The sequence below is a fragment of the Corylus avellana genome, chromosome 9 (genome assembly GCF_965113065.1).
Source record: "Corylus avellana chromosome 9, dhCorAvel1.hap1.2, whole genome shotgun sequence".
NCBI classification, from domain to species: Eukaryota; Viridiplantae; Streptophyta; class Magnoliopsida; order Fagales; family Betulaceae; genus Corylus; species Corylus avellana.
Genome location: NC_142498.1, coordinates 1138861 through 1166734, shown reverse-complemented (window position 1 = coordinate 1166734; position 27874 = coordinate 1138861). Strand labels below are relative to the sequence as shown.

At 35.4% G+C, this 27874-nt stretch overlaps 4 protein-coding genes across 6 annotated transcripts; 1 reads left to right on the top strand and 3 right to left on the bottom strand.

Moving 5' to 3' along the window:
- Positions 1–244: 244 nt before the first annotated feature.
- On the bottom strand, positions 245–2015 carry INH3 (inhibitor-3). Its single transcript, XM_059605106.2, has 2 exons — positions 1551–2015; positions 245–551 (listed from the first exon to the last, which is right to left on the bottom strand). The coding sequence occupies exon 1, from the start codon at positions 1907–1909 to the stop codon at positions 1559–1561; it is 351 nt and encodes a 116-aa protein (XP_059461089.2). The 5' UTR covers positions 1910–2015; the 3' UTR covers positions 245–551; positions 1551–1558.
- A 1536-nt stretch (positions 2016–3551) lies between these two features.
- Positions 3552–8952, top strand: AMK2 (adenosine monophosphate kinase). Of its 2 annotated transcripts, none has more exons than XM_059605022.2 (7): positions 3552–3820; positions 3933–4031; positions 5650–5778; positions 5849–5983; positions 6292–6438; positions 6628–6702; positions 8542–8952. In XM_059605022.2, the coding sequence occupies exons 1-7, from the start codon at positions 3605–3607 to the stop codon at positions 8653–8655; spliced, it is 915 nt and encodes a 304-aa protein (XP_059461005.2). In that variant the 5' UTR covers positions 3552–3604; the 3' UTR covers positions 8656–8952. The 2 variants fall into 2 exon arrangements, with proteins under 2 accessions (XP_059461005.2, XP_059461006.2); XM_059605023.2 differs by having other exon boundaries at positions 3729–3820; positions 3920–4031.
- A 1497-nt stretch (positions 8953–10449) lies between these two features.
- CCR4 (CRINKLY4 related 4) lies at positions 10450–12950 on the bottom strand. Its single transcript, XM_059605476.2, has one exon. The coding sequence runs from the start codon at positions 12886–12888 to the stop codon at positions 10525–10527; it is 2364 nt and encodes a 787-aa protein (XP_059461459.2). The 5' UTR covers positions 12889–12950; the 3' UTR covers positions 10450–10524.
- Positions 12951–14251: 1301 nt separating this feature from the next.
- Positions 14252–21448, bottom strand: LOC132190014 (NADH-ubiquinone oxidoreductase B8 subunit). 2 transcript variants are annotated; one of them, XM_059604887.2, is made up of 4 exons: positions 21307–21448; positions 21096–21202; positions 19566–19692; positions 14252–14380 (listed from the first exon to the last, which is right to left on the bottom strand). In XM_059604887.2, exons 1-3 carry the CDS (start codon positions 21432–21434, stop codon positions 19589–19591), a joined length of 339 nt encoding a protein of 112 aa, XP_059460870.2. In that variant the 5' UTR covers positions 21435–21448; the 3' UTR covers positions 14252–14380; positions 19566–19588. The 2 variants fall into 2 exon arrangements, with proteins under 2 accessions (XP_059460870.2, XP_059460869.2); XM_059604886.2 differs by lacking the exon at positions 14252–14380 and having other exon boundaries at positions 19288–19692.
- Between the last annotated feature and the right edge of the window lie 6426 nt (positions 21449–27874).

Sequence of the window (27874 nt, the reverse complement as noted above, 5' to 3'; positions counted from 1 at the left end):
TCAATCAAAAAGCTTAATGGTTTCATGATTTTTTCACTCCAAAAAAAAAAAGGGGAAGGAAGAAAGAAAGAAAGAAAGAAAATTGATGTCTCACATCTATCTAAGCTAACCACAGATCACTGGTAAAGGATTACAGATAGCTCAGAACTCATAAGCCCTTTAAAGTTTTAAGAGGACCCCTCAAACAATTGCACAAATACAGAATTTAACACGCAGCAAATAACTTCAAAGAAATGGATGCTAGTGAATATATCAACAGCAATTCATGCTTGTTACTGGTTTTACCCATTAATGAGGGTTATAGACAACAAAGGCATAGACCAAGTCAGTAAGATCAAGAATCAATACAACTGTCCCAACTTATATGAAGACAAGAACTGTTACAAAGAAGAGCAAGCTTTTTCTGCACAAACTAAAATTCTAATCTTGATTTTCTCCGTTACTCTGTTCACTGTTGTGGTTGATTTCAGCATTTGGAGCCACTGCTTCTAATAATAGTTGTTCTCAGAACATAATCACCACCTGAGTTCTGCATGGTCGAGGAGGGAACGCTGCACAAATGTTTCCTTCAGACCTTGTAAAAGTAACCGTGAAACTGGAAGCTAAAGCAAACGCAACAAAACAACAGAAATGCAAGGATATACAGATACCAACTCTCTCTCAAGGAAACAAAAATAAATTGCAATTAAGACAAACGCTAGTACTCAAAAGAAATTGAAGTCTGTCAACGAATAGACAGACTTTTGTCTCATACCTTTGAATATTTGCCACTCAGCTCACTCCGGCTTTATTTTTATTTTTGATAAGTAAATCAATCTCATTAGAAAACACACATGGGCGAAACCGAAGCACACAAAAAGTATACAGGAGAGACCCCCAATTAGGGAAAGCTCACTCTTGCCTTATAACTTATATCCAAGCGTAGTATAAGTTGATTAGAACACCAGCAATCAAACCCAAGCATTTTTAGTTTTAATTGATCACTTCAAGTGTACATATAGACAATAAATTCATATCTATTGTAATAAAATGTGTAAAAATAAATAAAATTATGAGATCATGTCCAACCCTAGCCAACTTGATGGTCAGACCTCTAACACATGAACCTCCCACTTTCTGATTTTCCCAAAGGTCCCATTTTTAAAACGCTTTGCTACCACCCCATCAATCAAAGTTCTAATGGGATTGAGAATAAGTGCTTTTGAACATAACCTTTATAAAGAATTGCTTTTGCAAAGTTTCTCTCAACCACAATCCAAAACAAAAACGCTTGGCTAGTTTATTCATACTCTTAAGCAAGAAACTTGAAAATAAAAGAAAAAAGTAATGGAGTTTGATAATTCCTGATGTAAGAAAACAATTCCATATCCTTCCTCAGATCCTGGAACACGATACACTAGAACCAAACTAGAATCTAATGTAAGCAATCAAAACTCGAATCTAAATCAAAGTAGAATAACTTCAAATAAAATTGGATTAATGGATGAATGCCCCCAACCAATCCAAACAACAATTTGAATTCCGAAGATTGAAGAAAACTGTAGACTTACAAAAGCAATCAGTGGTCCTTAGAACAAGAGGCGTCGTGATTGTGATTGTGATTGTGATTGTGGTCGTCGTGGTGGTGGTGGTCGTCGTCTTGGTCGCTGTCGTCGTCTTCGAAGGGCTTCTCCTTGTGGAAGATGCAGCACTTCTTGGAACTCTTCTTCTGCATAAACTCGTTGTCCACCGTGCCCTCCTTCCACGTGACCTTCTTCTTCCGGTTGAGCTTGAGGACCAGCGTCTCCGGTTGCTGCTGTTGTGGAGGCTGTTGAGAGGACGCCGATGAAGCGGGATTCTCTAGGGTTACGGTGACGGTGGGGGACGAGGAGGCGATTTGTCTGGCCGTCGCATTCAAGGGTCTCGCCATGGTGGAGTCGATGTGTTTGTGTTTGTGTTTGTGTTTGTGCTTGGGAAAGTCGGAGAGGCCTTTTGAGAACGACGATGACGAGGGAATATGCTGCCAGGAGCTTCGGTGTTCGGATGCTTTTGTGTTAAATTAAATAATTAAAATTTTATACATGAATATTTATTATACTAAGATAAATAATAATAAGAGAAAAATGTAAATTTAGTCAGTCTAGTTTACCTAATTTGTAATTAATTCATTGTGGTATCAAAATAAACTTAAAGGTTATGAGGTATGCAAAAAAAATAATTTAGTCCTTACAGTCAAATTCAGTTCACTAACTTAACAGATTCTAATAGCGTAGTAAAACGTTAGATCTAATAAAATTGTGATACTTATTTTATTTAAGTTAGTGTTATACTAATGAAATTTGTTAAATTAGTGGATACAATTTGATTGTAGAGACTAAATTATATTTTTGGCATACCTCAAGAACCTTTGAGTTCATTTTGATACCACATTGAATTAATTGTAAATCAGGAAAATTACAATGACTAATTTGACATTTTTCCCTAATAATAATAATATTGGACTGATAAAATGATTAACATTTTAGGAGAAACTTCACAAATGACCCATGAATTATTATGCATTTTGAAAAGACCCTCAAATTTCAAAAACTCACTTTCACCATTCGAATTTTCAATTTAATGCAGTTTACCCTCTCCGTTAATTTTTGCTGTTAAACCCTAACCAAAACCCCTAAAAAGACCAAATCAAAAACTAACGGAGGGAGTATATTGCATTAAATTGAAAGTTCATATGATACAATTAAGAGTTTTTAAAATTTATGAGTGTCTTCTCAAAACATCTGATAATTTAAAAGTTTAAAGTAAAGTTGCGAACATTTTATTGATATTCAAGAAATTCTACACATCGTATATTGTGCTCAGCTACTACCTCTGTAGGTAACATGCCTTCTACCGATTATTCCTGTATGGTACCAATGATTGGCTCTAAAAAAAGGTTTCTTTTTAATAGAGATGTGTTCATAGTTTAGGTAAGTAATATTTAAAGAAAATAAAGAAGAGAATATAGAATTAATTGAAGGATGTATTAAAAAATAGTAACTAAAATATAAAATTGCACTTATTGAATAGTTATTTCACCTAATCTTGTTGGGAATGTTCATAAGTCATCTAAAATTTAAGGTTTGGAGAAACAAGATTTGAGATAAGTGGCATCAATGAATCAATTAAAGCTACCAAACTAGGCAGTTAATGTAAATCACTGATATTTTAGAATTTGTGATTCTCGTGTACATTTTTAATTGACTGTTAAGGCGTATAATTTTCACATGCATGTTTAACTTTGTTCTAAATCATTTCAAATAAAAATGTTATTTTGAATTTTTAGTTTAAATAATAATAAAAAAAATGATTAATGTGATATAAAAGTGAAACAAAACGTTGATTTTTGTAAGAAAAAAGTGAATAAAGTAATTTTGAAAAATGTTGATGTTTTTAGGAAAGAAGTGAAATTAAGGAAAAGGGAGGGGGGTTTGCCAAATTAATCCTTCTAATCACAGCCCAATTCAGTGGTCGACCAATACAGCCCATAAGTATTGTCCGTTGCTTGCACTATTTCTCTAGGACTTGGAGTATCCGGGGAGAGAGAGAAAGGGAAAGAGAGAGAGAGAGAGCGACGGAGAGCGCAATGGCGGCGTGCGGCGTGAATTTCTCAACGATAACACAGCCAAGGCCTCAGCCTTGCTCCCCTTCTCTGTCCCTCTCCTCCTCCTCATCCTCTTCCCCTACAAATTCGCCAAAGTCTCTCATTTCACAATTGTCATTCGTCTCGAATAATCCCAACATCTCCCTCCGTCGTGACAGAACCCTAGCCCGGTCTCGTCTCAGGGCTCATAATTTCAAGGTACACGCCACTTGGTGTATACGATGTTTGCTGTTATAAGTGTAATTTTGAGGAAATGCCTTTTTGAATGAGTGAGATGGGATTGATATCGTGTTTTAGTGACTATGAGCAGGTAATGGCGTCGGCGACGAAGCCAGAGCCTCTCAAGATTATGATATCTGGGGCTCCAGCTTCTGGCAAAGGAACCCAGTGTGAGCTCATCACTCAAAAAGTAAGCTTTTTTTTTTTTTTTTTTTTTTCCCCCTCAGAATGTGTTTGTTTGTAGCTACGGTTGAATGTGTTGGAGTTTACATGTAAGCGTGAGTGTGAGCTGCGTGAGTATGGCTGGTTAAGTGAGTGTGACTGGTTAAGTCTTTTTGGCCCTTCAAAAACTGCGTTTTAAAATAAAATTGCGAAAATTGTTCCATTTGGGACTGCGTTTGAAAAAATGGTTATTTCTATGTTTTCGCGTGATTTTACTAAATACTTAACCCGATGCACGTAGTAGTAGTATGCTCAAACCCAAAGCTTAAAACTATGGGGTTGAATGGTGTCTTACCTGTTATATCCAGGTTCACTTAGAGATTCCTAGGTGTTTCTCTCCATACAGTGTATTATAAGCACTTACTTGGTCCTTTTTGAGTTTTCCTTCGTTTATTTAGAGACAGTTACAGTTTAAACTTTAAAGGGCACCTTGGATTTAGAATTTTAGCAAAATAAGGTGTCGAGGAAATATGAATGCGTAATTTGTCTGAAATGAATCCTCATTTAAATCGTGTTATGGTGTGGATAATTTGAAAAAGAAAAAAAGGTCATTGGTTGTAAGTTGCTTGCTTGAGTGCAAAAAAGAAGGCTCGGTTCTCAATAGTCTGTAGACATTTGAATATTTCTGATGAAGCATGGCCTCTATTTGATAGTTCAATATTCTGACCATTCTAGATGAATTGTTGGTCATTTGGGAAGGATTTAAACCTCCATTGGGGGGGGGGGGGGGGGGGGGGGGGAACAAAATCCTGCGCGAAGGTGGATTTTATACACTTGATTTCCCACTTGATAGAAGATCACACTTTTTGACACTGAGGATTTAGTTTGCGAATGCATAATGAGAAAGGGTAAGCAGTGTGCCACTTGTTTAAGAATGTGGCACAATTCGTGTACTTATTAAAAAAAATGCGGCACAATTGGGATTGTTCAATTAGAACACTTTTCTAAAAAAGGATTAGCTAATTTCTAATGCCATTGAAAAGAATTTGATCACATATAGAAAGCTTACTTTTTCGCCATAGAGACTGGTTAGATGGGAACTAACCATGTCAGAATAGAGTAATGATTGTTTTTGGGTAAAATTGATTGCTTTATTAGGTGTGATAACTATGTGGAATTAAACATGCCAGATTGTTCTGCAGCATAAATTAAACTGGCAGGGTGTGTTTCTAGTTTTAACTGGAGCTAAAGATTCGTTCATGGATATTTATTCTAATTTGCCTTTTGGTTGACCTTAGGCTGCATGGAAGAGTTCTCTACTCTGAATCCTTTGGGTTTAGATTGAAAGTTACAAATAGATTTCTGCCTTTTCTCCCCCAAGGATACACACTCAAATACAAATGGTTCATGGGGAGACATACCTTGGCCTTACCTAGATTGCATTAGTAATTGTGGGTGATTATCTAGATAAGTTGGACATTCATTTGTTTGATATTCTACTTTTAGGTCATTATTGTTTGTATTATTATTTCCCCTCCATCACTAGTGTCATTTTTATGTAAGTACTGGTTTACTTCATGAATTTCTCATTTCGTAATTGCCCTTGAAGAAAAGCAGATTGAATCAAGTCATCCTCCTATATGCAGTATGGTCTGGCGCATGTTTCTGCTGGAGATTTACTCAGGGCAGAAATTGCAGCTGGTAGTGAAAATGGGAGGCGAGCAAAGGAATTCATGGAGAAAGGAAAATTAGTCCCAGACGAGATAGTTGTCACGGTAGGGACAATTTATTTTAGTTTGACATATTCATGCTCTTGCGGGTGATTCCTTAATTTTGATCCTGTAGATGGTGAAGGAGCGGCTATTGCAGTCTGATTCTCAGGAAAATGGTTGGCTTTTGGATGGGTACCCAAGGAGCTTATCACAAGCAACTGCTCTTAAGGAACTTGGGTTTGAACCAGATCTTTTCATTCTCCTAGAAGTAAGGATTTTTTTTTTTTTTCTTGCTGTTGGTGTGCTGTAACCAATCAATTTACATTGTATCAACCAGCTAGGATGAGGAAAAGATGAACTTGATGCTAGCTCTTAACTAATTCGTTTGATTTTCATTTTTTTAAAATTACCTTTGGAGATCCATTTTGGTAGTACGATATGGTGATGTAAAGTGTGACTGATATCTTGTGTATTTATGGGTTTTTTACCCCTTTGTTAGTTTGGTATTTGGTCAATTTGGAATTTTAAAGTGGATTTTCCATGATGGTAATTGAATATGGGCACCTACATTTGCAGGTTCCTGAAGATACTCTTGTTGAGAGAGTCGTTGGACGAAGGTTAGATCCTGTTACTGGGAAGATATACCACTTGAAGTATTCTCCCCCAGAGACTGAAGAAATTGCTGCAAGGCTTACCCAACGATTTGATGATACCGAAGAAAAGGTACATTCTAATCCATCCTAACTAGTTTTAGTCTTCAGCTTCAGAAAAATTGTGGGTTCTTCGGTGGTTGTATTGTTTATCCCTAAAGCCTTTGTCAATCTTGGTTTGTGCTCATCTCCTGCCATTTTACCTAGTTATGAATGTTTTAGTGACCATCTTTTTTCTTTCCTATTTGGCCTGATTTTTTAGGTAAAGTTGCGGCTGCGCACTCATCATCAGAACGTGGAGGCAGTACTTTCAATGTATACAGACATAACAATTAAGGCATGTGATATAACAACCCTAATCCATCTCTCTCTCATACACAATAGTGTGCTTGTGTGCGTGTTCCTGAATGTGCTCACATTGCATATGGGACACTACAAGGGCTAATCAAATACTAAATGTAGTGATTTTGCTTTATTAGACTGCTACACTCATCTTGCATGGCGTTTTTGCTCGTAGTGATTTTGCATTACTAGACTGCTACACATCTTGCATGACATTTTTACTTCTCCTCCTCCATTGTTGGTAATACTTACCTTATTATGTATCATTTTGTTTTCTTTTTTCGTGTTTGTAAGAATGGGTGTGTCTGTCCATGAACTCATAGTTGTGATTGGGATGTTAAAGCTGCTGCTACGAGACACTCCACAACATTGATATTGTCTGAAGGACATTTTTTGACTGATGAACTCAAAAACCAATTGATAAAAAATGGGATATAAGAGTAAGACCTGTTGATTTTAATGTTGTTTTGAATTTGGGATGTAAAATCAACTTATGAAATATAACTTCTATTCTTAGTGTCACCGCTACACATTCATATCAGCCAACTCTTACTTCATTATGGTACTGTGACAATTGGTCTCAGCTGTTGTGATGAATCTTATCCTTCTCTTATATGTTTTTTTAGGTATGTAGTTTGCAACAATCAGAAAAGTACCTCGTTTAATGTACCTTGACCCTTTCTTCCCCTTTAGCTGTCTTAATTTTTGTCTTGTCATCTTCATTCTAATGTTTGTTGCTTAAATCAAGGCTATAAATTTCATTTTGGTAGGCATTGCATTTTTAGTTATTGCTATATAATAGTATCTGTATTTCTCTCTCAAACACATTGACCAAGAATTTTCCAATCTGATATCCCTACGTGTTTGTCCTGCAATTTTTCAGTGGTAGAATGTAGTAGAAACATCTCTATAATGTTTAAAAGATAACATATATCAAATTTCCTTGAGAGGCACTAGAATGACTTAAGAGGAAGGGCTGAATAGAATGTCGGACAAGGTTGTAAGAGCTAACACTGCTGCTAAATTTCTGATGGAGGTATGCTCTAGATAGAATGAATTGCCCAAAAGGTAGGCTTCGTGTTATACACCCCAGTTAGTTTGGATTAAGAACTGATTGAATTTACCTGTTTCCATACAACGGTCTCGTGGTGATCCAATGATTTCCATCTTATGCGAGGGTCTTTCCCAGCATACAATGACATCTTAGTTATTCACCTCTTTTTAAAAGTAGATATTTGCAACGAAAGCACTTCTCTTCCAACACAGGACACACAAACAGATGCATCTATTTGTTGAAGGTACACTTGCATAAACTGCTATTAGTTTGCAAGGTAGATAGAGTTGAATGGCTGAAAGGTAGGTTTCATGTAGCTTGCTGCAGTTAGTTTAAATTCTATTGGTTGAACTTACTTGCTGCACCTTGGCTTCGTTCTCATGGAAAATTGTTAATATCCAGCGGAAGAGAAAGTCTTACCAAGCTTATAGTGACTTCTTAGTTTGCCCTTTCCTTTGTGGATACTGCTTTCCACTGAGAGCAGCTAGTTGCCTTTTCATTTTGCTTTGACAAAAGATCATGCTAGAAGGCAATAAAGCCACCGTACTTGGATTGCCTACAAAACAAAGTAGTTAGCAATTTTCCTCGGATTATCTTTTGCCTAAAAATCCTTTGCATGGTAGAATCGTTGAATTATTTGCATGTGTTTGTTTTTCCTGGCTGGACAATAATTGTGTGTTAACTTGTATGAATGAAAATTTCTGTGGACATTGTGCTTGTCATCTTGGTATGATTTTATTTGATATTATCCAACCGGCGGCCTTTTTTGCTCTACTCCAGATCCATGGAAGCGTTTGCAAGGAGGAAGTGTTTGCCCAAATTGACGCTGTGCTGGCTGAACTTCTTGAGCAAAGGCAGGCTACTTCAGGATCTTTGGCGGCAAAAAAGATGTAGAAGCATAGGCTCTATTTGTTATTGTGTGTTTGGTTTGAAAAAATGTTATGACGCGACATAAAGGTGAACAATATTTGTGTTTTTAAGAGTATTTTATGTTTGAATTGTTTGTTAATGTTTTTGTTTTACAAAGAGGCATGAAGTAAAAGTTGTAGAATTTACTTCAAAGGCATATTGCCAATAGAACTTTTCTTTTGTAAACAATGGGAACCCTGTATACAACCACCCAAACATAAACTTGGGCTGCTGTGTGGTTTCTTTTTAGAATAATGATACTTTTTACGCTTATTTATTACACTTATTTTATAATGGCTGATGTTGTGTGAAATGGGTACGGAAAGTAGTATTACTTTATTATGAAACAACATTCTCTTTTATCAAATAAATTATGGATTTTACCATGAATTTTATATGTAAGGTTCATTGTTGAGTGAGAGGTTGAGTTACTAAACCAATAACAAAATACAAAGAAAAAAACACTCTTTACACCAATTACAGAAATACAAAGAAAAGAAACACTCTGACCATGAATTACTAGATGTTCTCACTCTAAAGTACATTTGATATCTCTATTATAAAAGGTTGTTGCTCTTTTTATAAAGGAACGGCAAAGAAAACAACAAACAAGAAAGCATCTTTACTTTTTGTAAATGAATTTTTATATGATTTACTTTTGATAAAATAACTTGTATTATTGTTGTCGGCCTATAGAATCTTTACCTTTTATAAAAGGTTCATCAAACTTCTCGCATAATTTGTCTCATCATTCTATTGGTTAAAAAGATTGAGATATTATTCATCTCTTATTAGTGCGAAGCAAAAGAGCTTCTATGTCATATGTCAATAAGGACAAATCGTACGGCAAACCAAGATTTTTTCTTGTTGCCATGTCTTCAAGCAAATTGTCAATAAATATCAACAAGATCAATTTGACAAAAGAAAACAGAAAAAAGAAAGAACCCTAACCACTTCACCAAGATTGTACCCCTTAATGCAAAGCTATCTGTCCCGTGGAATTTCATGGCTTATATATTTGAACAAACATGTGGCTTAAACATACATTGCGTGATGTTTGAATTCTCTCGCGATTTGGTAAGGAAAAATACACCCAAAAAAAAAAAAAAAAAAATCGAACTTTGTAGACAAATCAAAGTCATACCTTGGATATTATTATAAGCAAAGACCAAAAAGTCCTAAAAAGAAAAACTATGCGAAGACCTTCTAGTCTGAACAAAGAGAAAAGAAGAAGCCTCTAAAGTCTTTTGCTATCCTTTTAAATGATTGACATGAACCTTCCCTCCATATGTTTATTATTGTTTAATGCATCGGAAGATCCTCCAATTTCAAAATTTTCCATCCTTTGCTTTGAATAATGGAATTCAAACCCAAACGTTAAAAAAAACATAGACTTGGTGTTAAAAGAAAGAAAGAAACAATCCACGCGTTGACAAGCACAGTCAAGTCTCCCTTTTCTTCCTAGTAGTCACATTATCAATCAATTATTTAATTAAAAAACCAACTTTTACATTTCTTATAAGTTTAAACTTCTGAGATTTAGTTAATTTGAAGACAATTTTTGATGATACCCACAAACTCAACAATATATTAATGATCAAGTTAGGGTTAAAAAATTTGATCATTTTAATTAAATAATATTAGAATAAACATCATACGTTTAAACTCTGTCTCTGTAATTCTCATTTCGTCGGTTGAATATACCACGTGTTTTACAATGTTTTACCATGTGTGGTCTTCTACCCTATACTCGATTGACAATGGAGAAAAAATAAATATTTGAATTTGTATGAAAAAAAAATTAAAAGAAAAAAAAAAAAAAAGGGTTTGCTTTACAAAAGTGGCGAGTCTGGACTACGTGGAGGAGTCAGTCGTGGACCGAGATAGTGTTGGGTGCGCCAAACACGTAGCCAGGGCTCTTTCTAAGCAATGTACAATCTCGGTCATGGTGGGCCGATCTCTGCCTTCCGGGTTGACGCAATCCACCGCCACGTACCCAACATACGCCACCGCCTCTATTTCAAATGGGCTCGGCGCCGGCAAGTGCGGGTCCAAAACCCTGTGAATTTGATCTTGCATAATGTAAGGCGCCACAAAATCAACCACATTCCGAGGAACCCCATTCTCGTTCTTGTGGATTGCCTTGTATCCTGACAGCATTTCAAGCAGCAATACTCCGAAGCTATAGACGTCGCTCTTGGTTGTCAATTGCGCAAGCCTGTAGTATTCGGGATCCATGTAGCCGACGGTTCCGGCGGCGCGTAAGGAAAGGTGGGAGTCCTCGTCGGCCGGACCCATCAGGGAGAGGCCGAAATCCGAGACTTTTGCAGTCCAGGTTGCGTCGAGAAGGATGTTGGAGGATTTGATGTCGCGGTGGATGATCGGCGGAACTGCGTAGACGTGTAAATACTCGATGCCTCTTGCTGCGTCGAGCGCCGCCTTGATTCGCTTTGCCCATGACAGTAACGGCGACGTTTGGAGGCGGTGGAGATGGTCGTGGAGTGAGCCGTTTTGCATGAACTCGTAGACCAACACGCGCTCGTTGCTGTCCTCGCAGAAGCCGAGGAGGCGGACGAGGTTCTTGTGGTTGAGGCGCGACAGCGCTTCGAGCTCGTTGAGGAACGCGTTGTCTTTGTCTTCCTCGCGCCTGATGGCGTACGGCGTGGAGATTGATATTTCCGCGCGCTTGATGGCCACTTCCCGGCCGTCGTCCAGCGTGGCGTGGTAGACGGAGCCGAAGCTACCCGTCCCGATCTTGTTGTCTTCGGAAAAATTGCCGGTTGCCTGAAGCAGAACTTCCAAGGAGAATTCCTCCAATGGGCAGCCGCCATTTCCCAAGCTGACCAAGTGGCTCAACCGCTTCTCCAGAATTCGTACTAATTGTGGCGCAGCAGCCGGTTGCTCCTCATCAGCCTGTGCACCATTTTCAGGTGCAGCAGCCGGTTGCTCCTCATCAGCCTGTGCACCATTTTCCGGTGCAGTCTCGTCCAGGCGACCGGAGTCATGGACGCGGCTGCAGCCTCTGCCGCTCTTGCAGTATCTGAATAGAAAGAAACAGCAAACTAAAATCAGAGCCAACGACCCCACGCAGCCCACCACTAGGAAAGCCACCATTCTCCCATCCCAAACATTGCTTTTGTCGTCCTCTGGAGTATCCGGTGGCGGATGCGGCGGCGGTAGGCAGGGAGTTTCGCTTGTACAAGACCGGCAGAGTCCATATCCCTGGCCACAAATTGTGGAAGAATCGAACTCTATATTGCACGGACATTCACTTGTTCTTGTACACGGCCCTGGCAGGACTCTATCAAACACCTTGAAGTTGTTCGAGTTAAAAATCTCATTACCCCAGCAAAATAAAGAATAATCTGACATCAAAACTCCACAGAAAACACTGCGCTTTGCTTCAATCGAGATGAATTGTGTATCTTGCAAACTCTTCGGCAGACTGAAATTGCTTTCGCCCCAGCAAACAACTTTTTGATTAGACATTAAACCGCAGCTACGGCTCTCTCCCAAAGCCAGTGAGACGAACTTCCCCGCTGGTGTCTCGCCTGCCGTATCTCCCCAGCAACTCAAACAATGGGTATCCGAATAGATTGCACAAGCATGTCTAAACCCAGCAGAGACCACGCTAAAATTCCTGGTAGGCTCTATTCCGACAACCGCTGTACTATTAAAGCAAGTAACTTTTCCGATTTCTGATAACCCACAAGCAAAATTCTCACCCACGGCGATGCTCGAAAAGCTCTGATTCTGATCAACGGTTCGATTGAATCCGCGCCATTGCCAGCATTCAAGGCGATTGGTCCCATTTACAATTCCACAAATGTGGGAATTCCCAGCATCAAGCTGCTTGAGAGCCGCCCTGCCGTTGTAGATACGCTTGGGCATATTGGTCCCATTGATAGAGAATCTCCAGCAAAGCAGGATTGAGGAAGACGGGTGCGTCAACCCACAAACAAACCCGTTTCCCGCGACGATCGCAGAAAACGAGAAATTCTGATTCACGGGAATTTGAATTCCTTGAGGGAAACTTGTACAGTTGAGGTGGAAAGCTTGTTGGTTAGAAGACTTGATTAATGCACAGATTAGTGTATGATTAGAAGTCTCAGAGATTGATACAGTGGAGAGTGAAGAAACAAATGGAATAATACAAGAAAAGATTGTAATGATGAAGCCAAGCAGGAGAAAGTTGGGGGCATTAAAGAGGAAAGCCATAGAAAAAATAATCCGAAGATTCTGATAATATCATGGTGGGGGGATGATAAGAAAGAAGAAGGTGAAATAGAGAAGGTATAATGGGGACTGGGGAGGAAGAAGATGACGGCTTTGGGGGGACTCCAAAACGCGGTTTGAGAGAGTGTTTGTGAGGACCAAAGACCGAGTCCTTTGAAAATAATTTCGGGAAGTAGACCGGGTTGTCATGACTCGGGAGCTGAAAAGCCCACACACACGCTCCAAATCCTCACTCGTTCAAACCTCTCCAAAGAAAGACACTTCCAAACTCAGTTGCGTCACTATATATATATATATATATATATATATATTGATCCAATAGTTTGCAAATTTTTTTACAAACTGAAGTGATCATGAGTTAACTCAATTCTTTGCTTGTTTGTTATCAATATTTGTTAATGAAATATCTTCCTTCACCCTCGTAAGTAGACATCTGGCGATTTAAACCATTGACTTACGTAATTGGAAATAATCAGTTGGGTTTAAAACGAAACATAGAAATCGATGTGTGATTGGTTTTCAATTTTGCTTTTAAGTTATAATTAGGCTTAAAAATTAGACTTAACCCTTGTTAAAATTATGTTTGACTCTTTAGTCGGACTTTATGCCCTATGAGATGAAAACTTTTGGTTCTGTTCTTGACCACTTGACAGTACACATTATACTTATTATGTTTATAAACTGTTGTTATAGTTCACTTAACATTTATCGTATTAATTACTAAAATGTGGATTGAGCTTGACATTCATTTTCATAAAGAAAATTATAGTTTAGAGCATTCCCACCAGACTCTCTATAAGGAAGTCTGTTCCCTAAGTTTAGGGAATATGTCCTAAAAATCGTAAAAAAAATCCACAGCAGATTCTCTAAATGAACCCTAAACATTAAGATTGCTACGGTGGAACCCAATGTTTTGAGTTCCACTATTGCAATCCTTATGATTATTAAAAAAAAAAAAAAAAAAAATTTCTCTCTTCTCTCCTCTCTCCTCTCATGTCTCACAATTCTCTCTCATTTCTCCTCTCATATATATAATATAATTAAAAAAACAAATATTTTAATGATATTGGAAATGATTAAGGGAAGCTATTGGGGTGTATTTTGACATAGAAAAGCAAAAAGTAGTTTAAATCTTTAAATGTAGAGAAAATGACGAGGAAGCTGCTGAGAATGCTTTAAAAAAAGTTAGTAACCATTTGAATTCAAATATGCCTCTCAAATTTCATTTTCATAGAATTGGCTAACATTTTAAGTTTTATCCAATAAAAAAAAGTCATATGAAACAACTAGGAAAGGATCCAAATTACATTAATATTGTAAGATTCTTTTGTTTTTTTTCTAGGGTCACAAATTTCTGTGCAATTGTAGTATCAATGATAACCAATCACATGATCGAGTCTTCTGATTTTTCTACACCAAAATAGAAGTCGAAGCCAGAAAATTGAGTCCACTGGCCAGACTGGCTAATGTATATCTGTATAGAAATTATAGAATTGCTTTAACAAATCATATATTATATATATCTATTTAAATATATAACTAGAAGAAATGTCCCTTTAATGTATCCATAAGCTGCTTGTATAATATATAAGCATAAATTTTACATATATTAAAAATATAAATCAAATAGGATTTCTTTGGTATCCTAATATTAATAGGTGAAGTGTTATTAATGTTAAAAAAAAAATACCAAATAACAAATAAATACAAACAAAATCATATTGAAGAAAAGACCAACTCTTTTTTAAATTTACTATTAGACTCATATGTCAATCCTAGTAGATTTGAAAAAAAAAAAAAAAAAAAATATATATATATATATATATATATATATATATATATATATATATATATAGATGAAGTTGGACGAGAAATAGAACGGAGAAAGAAAAATAGCATATATCGTTTATTATTATATATAAAAGCAGGAGCCTTCTAGAGAATAGCTTAAAATTGCAACAAAGTAGCAGTCTAAAATGCTGACAAGTGTCCTTTTTAATATATAAGCAATAAGTTATATGATAAGTAAGAACCATAACTTTAATTAACAAAATACCCGATAGATTAAAGGATTATGATTCTCAACAACTGTGATGTCGGTCAGACTTTTGACCTATCTATTTTAGAATAGTCTGCGATGCAAGGCTTAGTCCTGCAGGTAAATTTTGAAACGTGAGATTATTCGAATTACGTGCGATAGGGATGGTCAAATGTTAGGAAATGCTCCATCTAGAACAAACACTAATTAATCAAATTGAGTAGGACCTTTTGAGTAAGATGGTTTGGCAAGAAACTTCTTCAATCCTCTCATCACAGTTTCAAAGGTATTGTAACGACCCAATCAATCAAAGTGTTGTAAGATTGATTATCTCTCCAAACCCTTTTGACTTTTCTACTGAAGTTGGTTGAATGTTTGATTGCTTCAGCGAGCTATTATATATATAAAGAACAAAAAGAGTTTAAAAGTTTTGTCTTCAATGCAATTATTTGGCCCCAGCCTCTGCCCATCTGAAAGACACCGGAGCAGGTGAGCCTAATTTAGGCAAAAGGATAAGGAAATTGAATAAACATGTGTATTTATGATAGGATTCTTTCTGGGGTTCCTCTGCCCATCTGAAAGACATCGGAGCAGGTGAGCCTAATTTAGGCAAAAGGATAAGGAAATTGAATAAACATGTGTATTTATGATAGGATTGTTTCTGGGGTTCTTGTTTTCCCCCCTCTTTTTAAAAATAATTTATATGTTTGGTAACAAAGAAAAAAAAAAAAGAAGAAAAATCAATGCAGAAGGTTCTTAAATTAAAATGCTCAAATGACTTTTGGTCCCTAAATCGTGTCAAGATCTAGTTTTATTTTAAACTATCAATTATTTTAGTTTATTGTTTGAAGTTTTAAAAATACCTCCACATGTGCCAAAGTCTCAATTCAGACTTTATAAACTAAGGGTTAAGTGCCTTTTTCAGGGGCGGAATCAGGATTTCTGGTGTGAGGAGGAGGCAGATTTTTTTTTTTTAGTTGGGAATATTGACTTATATAAATACAAAAGCATATAAATATATATAATTTCTCTATATGTGTAATGTGTGTTTGTACGTGTTTATATAAAACAAAAATATAAAAGTCATAAATTTAATCTCATGACATCACAAACACAATAGTATAAACAATTGACAAAATAAACTAACCCACAATCTATAGAGTTCAAAAAAAATGTTACCAAAAATAAATATTGTAAACTCAAATGATTGTAGAATAATCACTCAAAAAATAAAATAAAAACAGATATTTTCATCATATTCACATTTTTGCACCAAAAATACACAAATAAATGCAAGGAAAAACGAGATGTGAGGAAGATCGCTAAGAAAAAAAAAATACAAACGGAATAATGCCTAATATGTTAATTTTGGGGGGACAAATATATCATTTTTGGGGGGACGAATTCATGTCCCCCACCCTAGCACATGGGTACGACCCTACCTTTTTGGTATCTGATTTTTAACGACTTTATTTTTTTCTAAAAAAAATTGTATTTTGTGTCATACTAAGTTGACGTGTAACACCCTAACCGAATTGAAACAATCATATTTCAAATATAAAATTGGAATTTGACATATAATTTAGAGATTAAAAATTATATTTTTACCATTAAGAAAGAAGCCTTCTTACTCTAGTTAGATCCACACTCCACAAAAGATCATTTTCCTTACAAAGAGGCCTATCTGTTTGTTAAAATGTGGGTCTTTTGTTTTCATAGCAAGAAAAATTAACAACTAACCTAAACACAACACACTTAAATATAAAATAAAAAACCGTTTTCACATTTATATCACATTAGAACACTTTTTTCAAACAAAAACTACCCCAAAACACATTAACAAACAAAAACTTCATCATCATGATGTGAAAATATTCACAATGATTCTAATAAAATTGCATTACACAGGATAAAAATAAAAGCAACACTAAAATGTAAAGAGTATTTATAAAATAAAAAGCTGTACTGTTTCTAATGGCATGCCCTTGATTTTAAAGGTGCTCAACTCAGACAAGCTCAAAATGTTCACACCTAAAAGGATTCTGAAAAGTCAACAATTTGAAATTTCCTAAATAATATAAAAAATGGCACTCAACAAATGAGGCCCGTGGAATTTGCTTTGATACCAACATAAATCCAAATGATGGACTTAATCTTTTGAATTAATATTCTAACATATACAAAGAACATGTGCAACTAATGAACTCTTTTACTCACCTTTATATTTCATACTTAGCTTCAATTGCAGAGTAGTGTATTTTGTATATATGGTGAGAAAGCAACTGCTTGAGTAATATTATAAATTTATATATACTAATTACTACAAAAAAGCTACTATCAATATAATAAAAAATGGGTGACTCCTTGTGTCAAAATTCCTCAAATTTGTTCATGGAGTTGGAAGAAGTTGTTGAAACTTTGAGATGTTGCCAGACATTTTTATTTCTTTTGTTGTTGGTTATATTGATGCTTAGCGCTTGGATGGGGTGCTCTATAAAAAGTATGGGCATCGTGTCATTTATGATGCTCATAGTAAGCTAGAAGTCGGTTTAAACTTCGTTATCAAGGGGGTAAATGTAGTTTTTCCAAAGGTTGCATTAGAAGGTTTTTAATTAGAAGACTAAAAAATCTAAAAATTACCTTATAAAACTTTGTTGTTGTTTTAGATTTTGGGAGGACCAAAGCTCCTTGCCCCCATTGATACGCCCCTCACTGTGATATATATTTACCAATCCACAACACTGATATTCTAATTAAAGCTAAAATTGACGTGGATCTAGCATTTCTATGTGGATACACTTCAAATCTCTTGTATAAAGAAAAGGTTCGGCTACTCCGAGAGCCCCAATGGATGAATTCCAATTTTAAATTGGTATGAAATAAGTGAAGACTTGGGGTGTTTTAATTACAATAACCGGTTTCTCTTGCCCTTCAATCCCACTATTTCCTACGAAACCATCACCATCAAAATCGTATTCATTGTCTCTCAAAGGTATTAACATTATTTTGGAATAACACTCATCCATTTTAGGGTTTGCCATGTATCTTATAGCAAAGGCCCTGCAGAGAATGAATGAGGGAATCCGAGAATTCCCAGTGTTTACGTCCACGCCGACGACATGTTCGGTGTGGCCTGGAGGGAAGTAGAAGATCTTTGAGTTAATGGGTCGCATTTGAACCATCCCACTAGTGCCGGCGTGCCATAGCTGAGAATCCAAACACTTATCTGAGTTCCATCACCGTAATCATTATGGAATCCAAATCCTTACTTCGCTACTAAAAACAAATTAAGAAAATTTTAGCAATAGATAAATTCCGATTTTAAATTGGTATGAAACAACCGAAGACTTGGGAACCTTGAGGGTGGCCGAACAACCCCCAAGGCGTCGTGGTGGTGACTCACCACCCCCAATTCAACCAGATGAGATGGTCAAGCTACCCCCAAATGGCCAAAGGACACCTCCAAAATTTTTTATTTTTTATTTTATTTTTTAAATAATTTAATTTAATTTTTTAATGTTTTTAATTTTTTTAAAAATTATTATTATTTTTTTTTTAATTTTGTAGGTGGACACATGTTAAAATTTGAGGGGCGCTGACATGGATTTCCGTCAATTTTTGGACGAAGTTTGATAGAGGTACCATCTTCGTCTTTATACAAACCTCAAGTACCTCATGTGATAAAAAGTAAACCTTAGCAGACAAAATAAAATTGTTAAACCACGTAAGACAAAAAAGTATTTAACCCAAAAATATATAAGAAAAACTTATAGTGTTAGTCTTTTCACACATCAAGTCAAGCTATGTTCGTCCGCAATGAGTCTTCACCTATCTTTGGTGAAACCTCGTTTTGGATCCTTGATCTTCCAATTTATCTTAAGCAACGTATAGATTGATGGTTAAGGACACCGAGTGGAGTAGTGACGGTACAGTTACACAACGTGGCAACCTTCAAAGGTCACGTGTGTTCACTGCTTCCAAACATTCCTAATCATTATCTACTATTTACAAGTAAAATCATACATCCAAACATAAATTCTAAAATAAATTCAACTTTTTAAAAAATCTAATTGACTCCCCAAAAAGTGTTTTCTGATTTATATTTTTCAAATTATCCAAACATTATTATTTTAAAGAATAACGGCTTTATACCTATTGATTATACTCATTTCATACCGGTTGACATGATGTGTTTTAACTAACTTACAATGTAAACCACTTAAGACTAGTCATATCAATCTGTGTAATAAATGAGTGTAGTATTACCCAATTTTGAAAGCTTTTTCTTCCAAACGAATACTGTTTTCTTAACCTTTTCCCCATATTGAATAGAAATAAATAAATAAATTGAACCAAGGGCTTATTTAATTTAAATAATTTAGCAATTTGGTTGCTGCTCACCACCAAACAGGAATCCAAATAATACCTAAATCCAGAGGTCAAATTCAGAATTGAACTTGCCAAACATTGGCCAGAAGGTATATTCATGAAATGATCAAACTACAAGACAAAGATCCAGAGTATCTTTAAGGAAAAACACATCAGATCAATTGAAAAAACAAAAAAAGTTTCTGGGAAGATGATTTTCCCATGATATTAATTTATTCAATTTCATACTGACCAATGATTCCGATAGTAGCACTATCAGGCTTTAAGAGATGCCCCCACTTTCACCAGGTCTTCAAGTCCCTTAAAGATCTCTGCCTCAGTCAAACCTTCCAAACGAATGCCCCTCTCAACACCCATATCTGTATGATAAACGAAAAATTAAATAGGTGAAACTAATGCATACAATTCAAGTTCAAAGCACATAGCCTAGAGACGGAAGATTCCAGAACATGAATATGGTTCAAGTAAACTTGCATCAATGGTTATTATAACACATTAACATAATTTAATTAAACTTGCATGAATGGTCGCCAGGCTGAATATGTTTATCAAGCAAAAATCATCCAAGTGAAAATGTTATATAAGATTGATTTCTATGAGTGCAATAGGGTTGTAATTTAGCCGAATATTCAGTTTTCATGTGTTTATTTTGATCATGAGTCGAGCTTAGGCTAGATAATTTATGAACAATTCAGCTCATTTCCAGCCATAAGTGCATATCCAAGATGAGTTGTCCCTCAATGGCATCACAATTTCAAAATAGCCACACTTGTTAGGAGTAAAGAGACTCTTCGCATATCAATAATCCAATGCCATACATTGGTACATATTGAAGAAGCATGTACATGACAAATGTTAGGTTTTGCTTAAATAATTTAAGAGGAGAACATAACTATTCATCATCAAACATCAATAATCTTACATGTGAAGTCCAAATTAACAGACAACTAAAATCAGTCAAAATAAGAACCTCATCCATCCTTTTTCATTCATTGCTGCATTTACCTTAGGAAACCCTAGAATAAATTAATTATAGACACGGATATAATTAGATCTGCTCTTCATAGACAAACTTGGGATTTGCGAGCGCAATTTTGCAAAGGAATAGCGCACTTAGAAAGAAAAAAAAGAAAAAAAAGAAAAAGAGAGCAAATCCTTTCATCCATTAGCTTTCGTACTGAAACAGGTAGTACAATCAACTGATTGATGTTTTCTTCCTAAACTTAATCTATTAAAAACAGAACCATTGATAACCCCAGTGGCAGCACCTGCAAATACACATTGACCCTTGCTTCCCTATCCATCTCTCTCTCTCTCTCTCCAAATTGCAAAGGGAGGCTCTTCCTCCCAGCAAAGGGCCCTTAATGAAATACTACATTTCAGAATCCTCCCATTAACGTAAATCTCTTGGTCACCTCCATTCTTACGGAACAAAAGATTTCAACCCCAGAAAACATATTACTACCCAATGGAGGAAATGCATTTAGACATGGAGGATGGATAACAATGTATTTCAACAAAGTAGGTTAGGTGAATAAACATTACAGCATACTGTACGGAATTGCGAAGATACACATAAACTTGATAAAAATAAAGAAATAAACGTGAGATTTGTAACTTGTTGATATTAATCTAATATCATTTGCACAAATCGTAATTGTATATTTTAATTATTTTCATCAGAAAAATTACACGCATCTAAATCTTAAATTTGTCATGACATGAAATGAAATTGAGACAAAAAGTAATGAATAGAATATACCATATCTAGCCCATAACTGGGGCTCGATCCCACTGCATTCACGAATCAAGATTGGGAATTTAGGGTTCAGTGTCTTGAGTTCCTTGTAATTCCTCTCCACAAATGCTCTTTTAGAAATTCCAAACAACATATTTCTCGAATTATCAGTACTTAGAAATTAATAACGCATATATTAATTAATTTTCTAAATAAAAGGGTAGAAATGAAGAACCTAGCGGACGAGCTCGCAGGGGATGATTGACATAGCAGTATCCGAAGTTCTTTCAGATTCTGAGAAAGATGTCCCCTCCATGCCATTCTTGAGCACTCTCTCACTGGGTGTGCGTGTGCGTCTGTCATTACCCACCAGGCAAACACTAACAGAGGTTAGACGCCCAATTAATATAGCTCAGCCCAACAAAACTTTTAATACCCGCTGATAGATTATTTTAAGGAAAAATTATACCCCTCAAATTAACACTATTCTCAATGTCCCCGAACGATTAATTTTTTGGGATATAAAGGTGAGTTCTTCAATTTAGAGAAATAGAGATGTGAATAATGGATTGAAAGAAATAAGATTTGACATGGGACTTTCAGAAGAGACGATCAAACCCCAATGATATTGATTCAGATAAATAAAAAGAACCCAAATAGATAAATAGAAAGAACCAAAAAAAAAAAAAAAATAGAGAGAGAAAACGCCAGGGGAACAAAGACGGAGAGTTAGACAATATCACTTACCGGTGTAGCAGCGGTGGAAACCGGCGCAGGTGTGGCGGCAGTGGGCTGTTGCGTTGGAGAAAGAATGAGAAATAATAAAGAAGGGATAGAAGTTTGCGGGAGAAGAGCAGGGTGAGAATAGGAAAAAAAGAATGGGTTTGCGTTTCACAAATAGGTTGGTATAATGTAGTGCACTCAAACTTTTTTTTTCTAATTTGGTCTAAGCTTAGTTGTCACTTATTTAGTTCTTGTGTAACAAGACTCACAACCGCATTTAAGATATTCTCAAAAGAAAATTACGGGGTTGTCCCAAACCCAAAATCTAGTCAAACTTTTCCATGTAAAAATTTATCTTATTACTATTTTCTTTTTTTGGAGGCGGGGGATTTGGACGCGTGATCCACGACCAATTGAACTATCCCTTGAGGACTATTTGATTACCACTTTCACTCTCAAAATAAGTTCAATTGGTTCTAAATGTTGCACTTCAATCCAATCATGCTTGATTGCTCCCAAGATATTTCTTGATGATTTGAATTAAATAAAGGGAAAAATGTAAAATCAATCTCTCTAGTTTATTTGATTTTTAATTAACTCTATGTAGTATCAAAATGAAATCAAAGGTACTAAGGTATGTCAAAAAAATAATTTAGTCCCTACAGTCAAATTGTAATACTTGTCATATTTAAGTCAATGTGACACTAACAAAATTATTTTTTGGATACTTTGGAGACTTTTGAGTTCATTTTAATACAACAAAGAGCTAATTGTAGATTAGGTAAGCCACAATAACTAATTTTTCATTTTTTCCTTAAATAAATTATAAATTTGAGTGACTAAGAAGCCAATTTTGTCTATACCATAATATATATATAAATTTCTGATAATATCTATCTTGATTTAAAATACAAATAAAAAATAGTAAGAATTTTAAAATGTAAATAAATAAATTATGTGAGTAATGTTTGTTACTTGAAAATGTGGACTTACATATTCTAGCACACATTTTCCCAAAACCGCACATTCCCTCTCGGTAGATGTTTTCCTAAACTGCGAGTAATACAAAGATGTAACTTTTTTTTTAAAAAAGAAAATTTTGAATATTTAGAAAAGATTAATAAAATTAGATCCAACAACAAAATCATCAAACGCTTGGCTTGCGAATGGGAACGAGATTCCAATCTATACCTTTTGTTCTCGATAGATAGGGCTTGTAACCATCTGCTGAAGAAGGTTCCAAGACTCTGCAAGTACAGATTCAGTTATGGAACGAACTTAACTCATGAGCAAAAAATCAACAAAAGATACAGATTCCGTAGTGCTTAAGAGCCAGACAGTCCCTTCTTTTAACATTTTGAAATAAGGAGAGAAGAAGAAGGGAAACAAGGCAATAAGATACAGATGGCTTCCAGCTTACTTTATTTATTTATAGCCCCAAATTGAGATTTGAGAGTAATTTTTAAAGTTTAAAATAACGTGGCTTTTAAAATTATTACGAAAATCTAAAATCAGTTTAAAAAAAATATCCTCCAACTCATTTAAAATAGTGATAAGTGTCTATAAACATTTAAAACACATATTAAATTTAGTTTAAGTTAGTAAACTACTATTAATGATATTAATAATTTAATGTGTGTTGTAAATATTTATAGACATTTAGTACTATTTTAAATGAGTTGAAAAATATTTCTTTCATATTAGTTTGGAGAAAATTTATGTCTAATCTATAAATTATTTGCTGTTCAGTATCATGTGAACTGTCCTTAATTTGCTTTACTTTCAGATTCACGTGAAATTTATGTGGGGTTACTTGAATTCATACAAGTTTCATGTTTGTACTCGAATACGATCAAATTTGACCGCAACTTAACACCCATTGACCAAAACTTGACCAAAGCAATTTTCGGATTTACTTAATGCTCAAACTTGAGCTTAATACTTGTTACTGTAGAAATTCGCTCAATTAGCAAATGATACATATTCGACTTACTTAAAAAAATTCGATAGGAGCTCGCGAATTGCCCGACTCATTAGCTCGTTTATATATATATATATATATATATATATATATATTACTAAAAATTAGTTATATAAATTTAAGTATGTATATCAGTAATTAAGTAATATAAATTATTTAATATTTATATTTATACTATAGATAAATATTTAGAGGTTTTATAATTTCGGTTTGTTTACTCAGAAGATGCATTAAAGAATATAAAACGCTTGAATTCATGCTCAGTATATATATAAAACGCTGAACTCTAGCTTTTTTGTTAAAGTGACTCTTGTTTCTCACAGGTTTATATGCCACCTTTCTTATCAAGTTCAGGAATTTGAGCTCTTGCATGTAAACTTTTTAAATCTTTGATTTCTCAACTCTTGAAAAAAGCTCGTGCTGTTTATCACATGCATTTGAATGGAGTTATACACCAGCACAGAAAATAATCTTCTATTTCTTGTGGGATTGGATGGAATGACTCGGTTTCAGTTACTCCTTTGGTGAACCTTCCACCATGGTGGCTTTGAGCCTGAGAACTTGTAACTTCTTTAGGTTGTTAATTGCTGCTTTCCTGCACCCTATCCCCTCCCAAGAGTCTGGTCAATTAATTTCATTGTGATTCTTTGATAACAAAATGATGGAAAATTCTTGGACCATTTGATTTCAGCACTCATTTGATCGGTTACTTTGCAATGCAAGTCAAGAGGATGTTCTTGTCTAGTATGGTTTGCATCTTTGCTTATTGTTGCTTACTTGTATGGCTTTTAGACCTTTGTATCTTAGAGTAACCTTGTGTTTTACGTAGCTTTTCATGTTGGTCACTGCATTACTATTTTTTATTTTATTTTATTTTTAAGTGGCTGACAAGCTATTTAAAACACGTCATATTAGCCGGTGTGAAATGTATGTAAATAGTAGCATTACTCAAAGGAAAGTCACTTAAAATACATCACATTAATCGGTGTAAAATAAATGTGAAGAATACCATTATTCTTGTATATTTTCATCAATTTCAACTAATAAATTTGGTGAGCCATCTCTTACATTACACAATCCAAAGGACTAAGACAATTTAAAATGAATGTGAAGAGTAACATTATTTTTGTATATTTTCATCAATTTTAAGTAATAAATTTGGTGAGCCATCTCTTACATTACACGATCCAAAGGACTAAAACGATTTTTAAAGCTTACGTATGCAATAATTTGAAAATTTCCTCTACTTCCTAGAGTTCAATAGATGATTTGGACTAAATCCATCTGTGCTCGAGTTCAATAGATAATTTGGGCGTGTCAACTTGCCTGCTTTTATCTGATTGATTTGTGGTATTGTTCAATCTTATTGATAATGATAATCAAAAGAATGGGATGTAGAGGTCCATGAAGGATGATGCGGCTGAGATCTACCACGAGGACCAAGGTCACCACTCTCTCTATCTTGGGAAGATAGAATAATCTTTGAAAAATAGTTTGCTCACACCGTTTACATTTTGCTTTAACCATGGACCTAAAAGCAATAAAGTTCTCCATGCACAAAGCAAAGAAAATCCCTCCTATTATTTAATTAGCTGCCATGCCACACCATCTCCACCACCCACAACATGAATCCTCAATACTAATTACTAACCCATGTGAGAAAAACATGAACCCTCTCAAGCCTCCCCGATAATAAGAAAAGAGAACAAAATTCCTCCTCACCTATATATGTATATATATATATATATCACAATAGTCCCCTTATGCCTCTACTTGTGCATCTTATTGGAATGATGCAGCTAGTTGATGTTCTAATTGCTATTTTGCTTCTCCTTTCACTACCATCACTTGCAATAGCGAAAGGCAATTCAATATTTAAAGAGGTGCAACAAAATCTCACGACTAGCTCATCATCATCGCTATGGCTCAAGAAAATTGTGAATCACAACTCTGGAGGTGACCCACGAGGCCCTGGGTGTTGGAACAAGCCTTGGATATGCGATCAGAGAGAGTTTCCGCCTAAAAGGCGGTGTTGTAGAAACCGTTGCATAGATGTCAGCTCCGACGTTAACAATTGTGGCTTATGTGGGTTGAGATGTCTATTTAATTGGCAATGTTGTGGTGGTCAATGCACTAATACGAACGTTAGTCCATTGAACTGTGGTAGATGTGAAAATAAATGCCCCTTTGGCGTCCCGTGTTTCTATGGAATGTGTGGTTATGCTCAGCCATTTCCACCTCGTCCTCCTTTTCCATTCCCTCCTAAACCGCCTCATCCTCCTTTCCCATTCCCTCCTAAACCGCCCCGGCCAGAACCACCGCATCCACCACAACCACCTCATCCCCCAAAAGGTTGGCAGCCACCTGCAATGCAATGAACATGTGTTTAATGGTTAAAGCATGTTCTCTATGTTAGTCAGCTCCGCTGGTCTTGGAATGTTTTATGTTGTGGCCTCTTTTGTTATTCTTGGTATTTTCATGTTATCCAAAAGCTGATATAAGGAGTCATGGTTTTTACTGTGCCAAGTTTTGTAATAACCTTGTTATGATCTATCCCTTTGCTAGTTCTCTAAATAATTATGCTATTTTTGTACTCTAAATCGTTCCTTCTTTTCTTTTTTCTTTTTAATTTTATTTTAGAATTTAATCGATTCTGATATAGGTAGCAATATCTTTGGATTCAATAAGAAAAATACCATTCTTATATATGGAAATAACTGCTGACGAATAAAAATCAAAATATATTAGAGATTACGTGAAATTGTTACCAAATCTCAAAGATCCTAATAAAAAAAATAAAAAACCAACGTTTTTATTGGCCATTATAAAGCTTTCATACCAACATTGCTTAACACTTATGATAATCCTCAATGAATTCGTTTGTTAAACATTTTTAAAGAAAATAATATAAAGTGTTTCTGGTTTAAGAGTATTTGAAAAAAATAGTGAGATGAGAATGCCTTTGCGCTTGGGATTGCGATTTCACAAGAAAAATTTACGTTTTTAAAAGATATCACAAAACGTTAAGTATTTGACATTTCGATTTAAAAAGCACTTGATGTAAAATAGAAAAAAAAAAAAAAAAATCTGCGATTTTTATAAGCAGCCTAGGGGTGCTTATTTGAAAAAACGCGAATTTAAACTAAAATCATAATTTCTGATAAGAAATATTTGATTAAAAAATATTTTTTAACATGTTTTACTAAACGCCTTTGTTTTAAAAAGTACTGTTGCACATACATTGAAATATTCATTAATTGTAATGCACAGGCCGTCTACCTTACCTTATAATTTATGTACTTCAAATTATCACGAAATAGCACATAGTATAGGAGCTCTAAATTTAAGGGCTTGAGTGCCCTTAAATTTATGCTTGAATTCATGCATATTTGATGTTTGCAGTCGAATACCTGCAAATTTCACCAAATCTTGACACCCACACACATGACTTTTGTGGCTTAACAAAGAAGCAATTTTAATCTCACAAAGAGGAGGGGTTTAGTGTAAGTGAAATATCATGAGAGATGGATGGAAATAAGAATGTTTATCTATGGGGGTGCGGCTAAAGGATGAATAAGATGGTATGTAACTAAACATAGAGAAGAAATATATACAGATTAAAGATTAAATTAATAAAAATCAAATGGTATGTGACTATAAACATAATTGATTAACAAAATTTTTTATCTATAGAGTTTAGAGCAATTTCTTTTATTGGCAACAATGGTTGGCCGCTCCCTTAAGGTTTCGCACTTTTCTCTCTTGCCATCAAGAAGATAAAACGCTTGAGGAGAAGGGAGGCATTATCCATCGCCTTGTGCGATTTATCTAATCTCCTCTAGAAATCGCAATTTCAGCTCATCCACTAACGCCGTACTACTTCCCCCAAGTTGCTGTGACACCTCATCTGTTTGGCTCTGTCATGAGTCTCAGTTTTGGCTTCTTTGAAGCTCGATCTGTCATCCTCCGACAACCCCAACATCCAACGCGCCTCTCCACCATCGTCTTCGACCTCCCTGCATCCTACCGCTACCTCTCGCTCATCATTCAGGCCTTCACGTGCCATCGCGTGGATCTCAAGCACCTCCGCTTCTGGTGT

Coding starts and splice junctions, on each gene's coding strand:
- INH3 (XM_059605106.2), bottom strand. CDS start 1,909: ATGGCGAGACCCTTGAATGCGACGGCCAGACAAATCGCCTCCTCGTCC.
- AMK2 (XM_059605022.2), top strand. CDS start 3,605: ATGGCGGCGTGCGGCGTGAATTTCTCAACGATAACACAGCCAAGGCCT. Junction 3,821..3,932: donor TCAGGGCTCATAATTTCAAG/GTACACGCCACT, acceptor GACTATGAGCAG/GTAATGGCGTCGGCGACGAA. Junction 5,779..5,848: donor CAGACGAGATAGTTGTCACG/GTAGGGACAATT, acceptor TTGATCCTGTAG/ATGGTGAAGGAGCGGCTATT.
- CCR4 (XM_059605476.2), bottom strand. CDS start 12,888: ATGGCTTTCCTCTTTAATGCCCCCAACTTTCTCCTGCTTGGCTTCATC.
- LOC132190014 (XM_059604887.2), bottom strand. CDS start 21,434: ATGACAGACGCACACGCACACCCAGTGAGAGAGTGCTCAAGAATGGCA. Junction 21,203..21,306: donor CCTGCGAGCTCGTCCGCTAG/GTTCTTCATTTC, acceptor AATTTCTAAAAG/AGCATTTGTGGAGAGGAATT. Junction 19,693..21,095: donor CCAGTTATGGGCTAGATATG/GTATATTCTATT, acceptor TTTATCATACAG/ATATGGGTGTTGAGAGGGGC.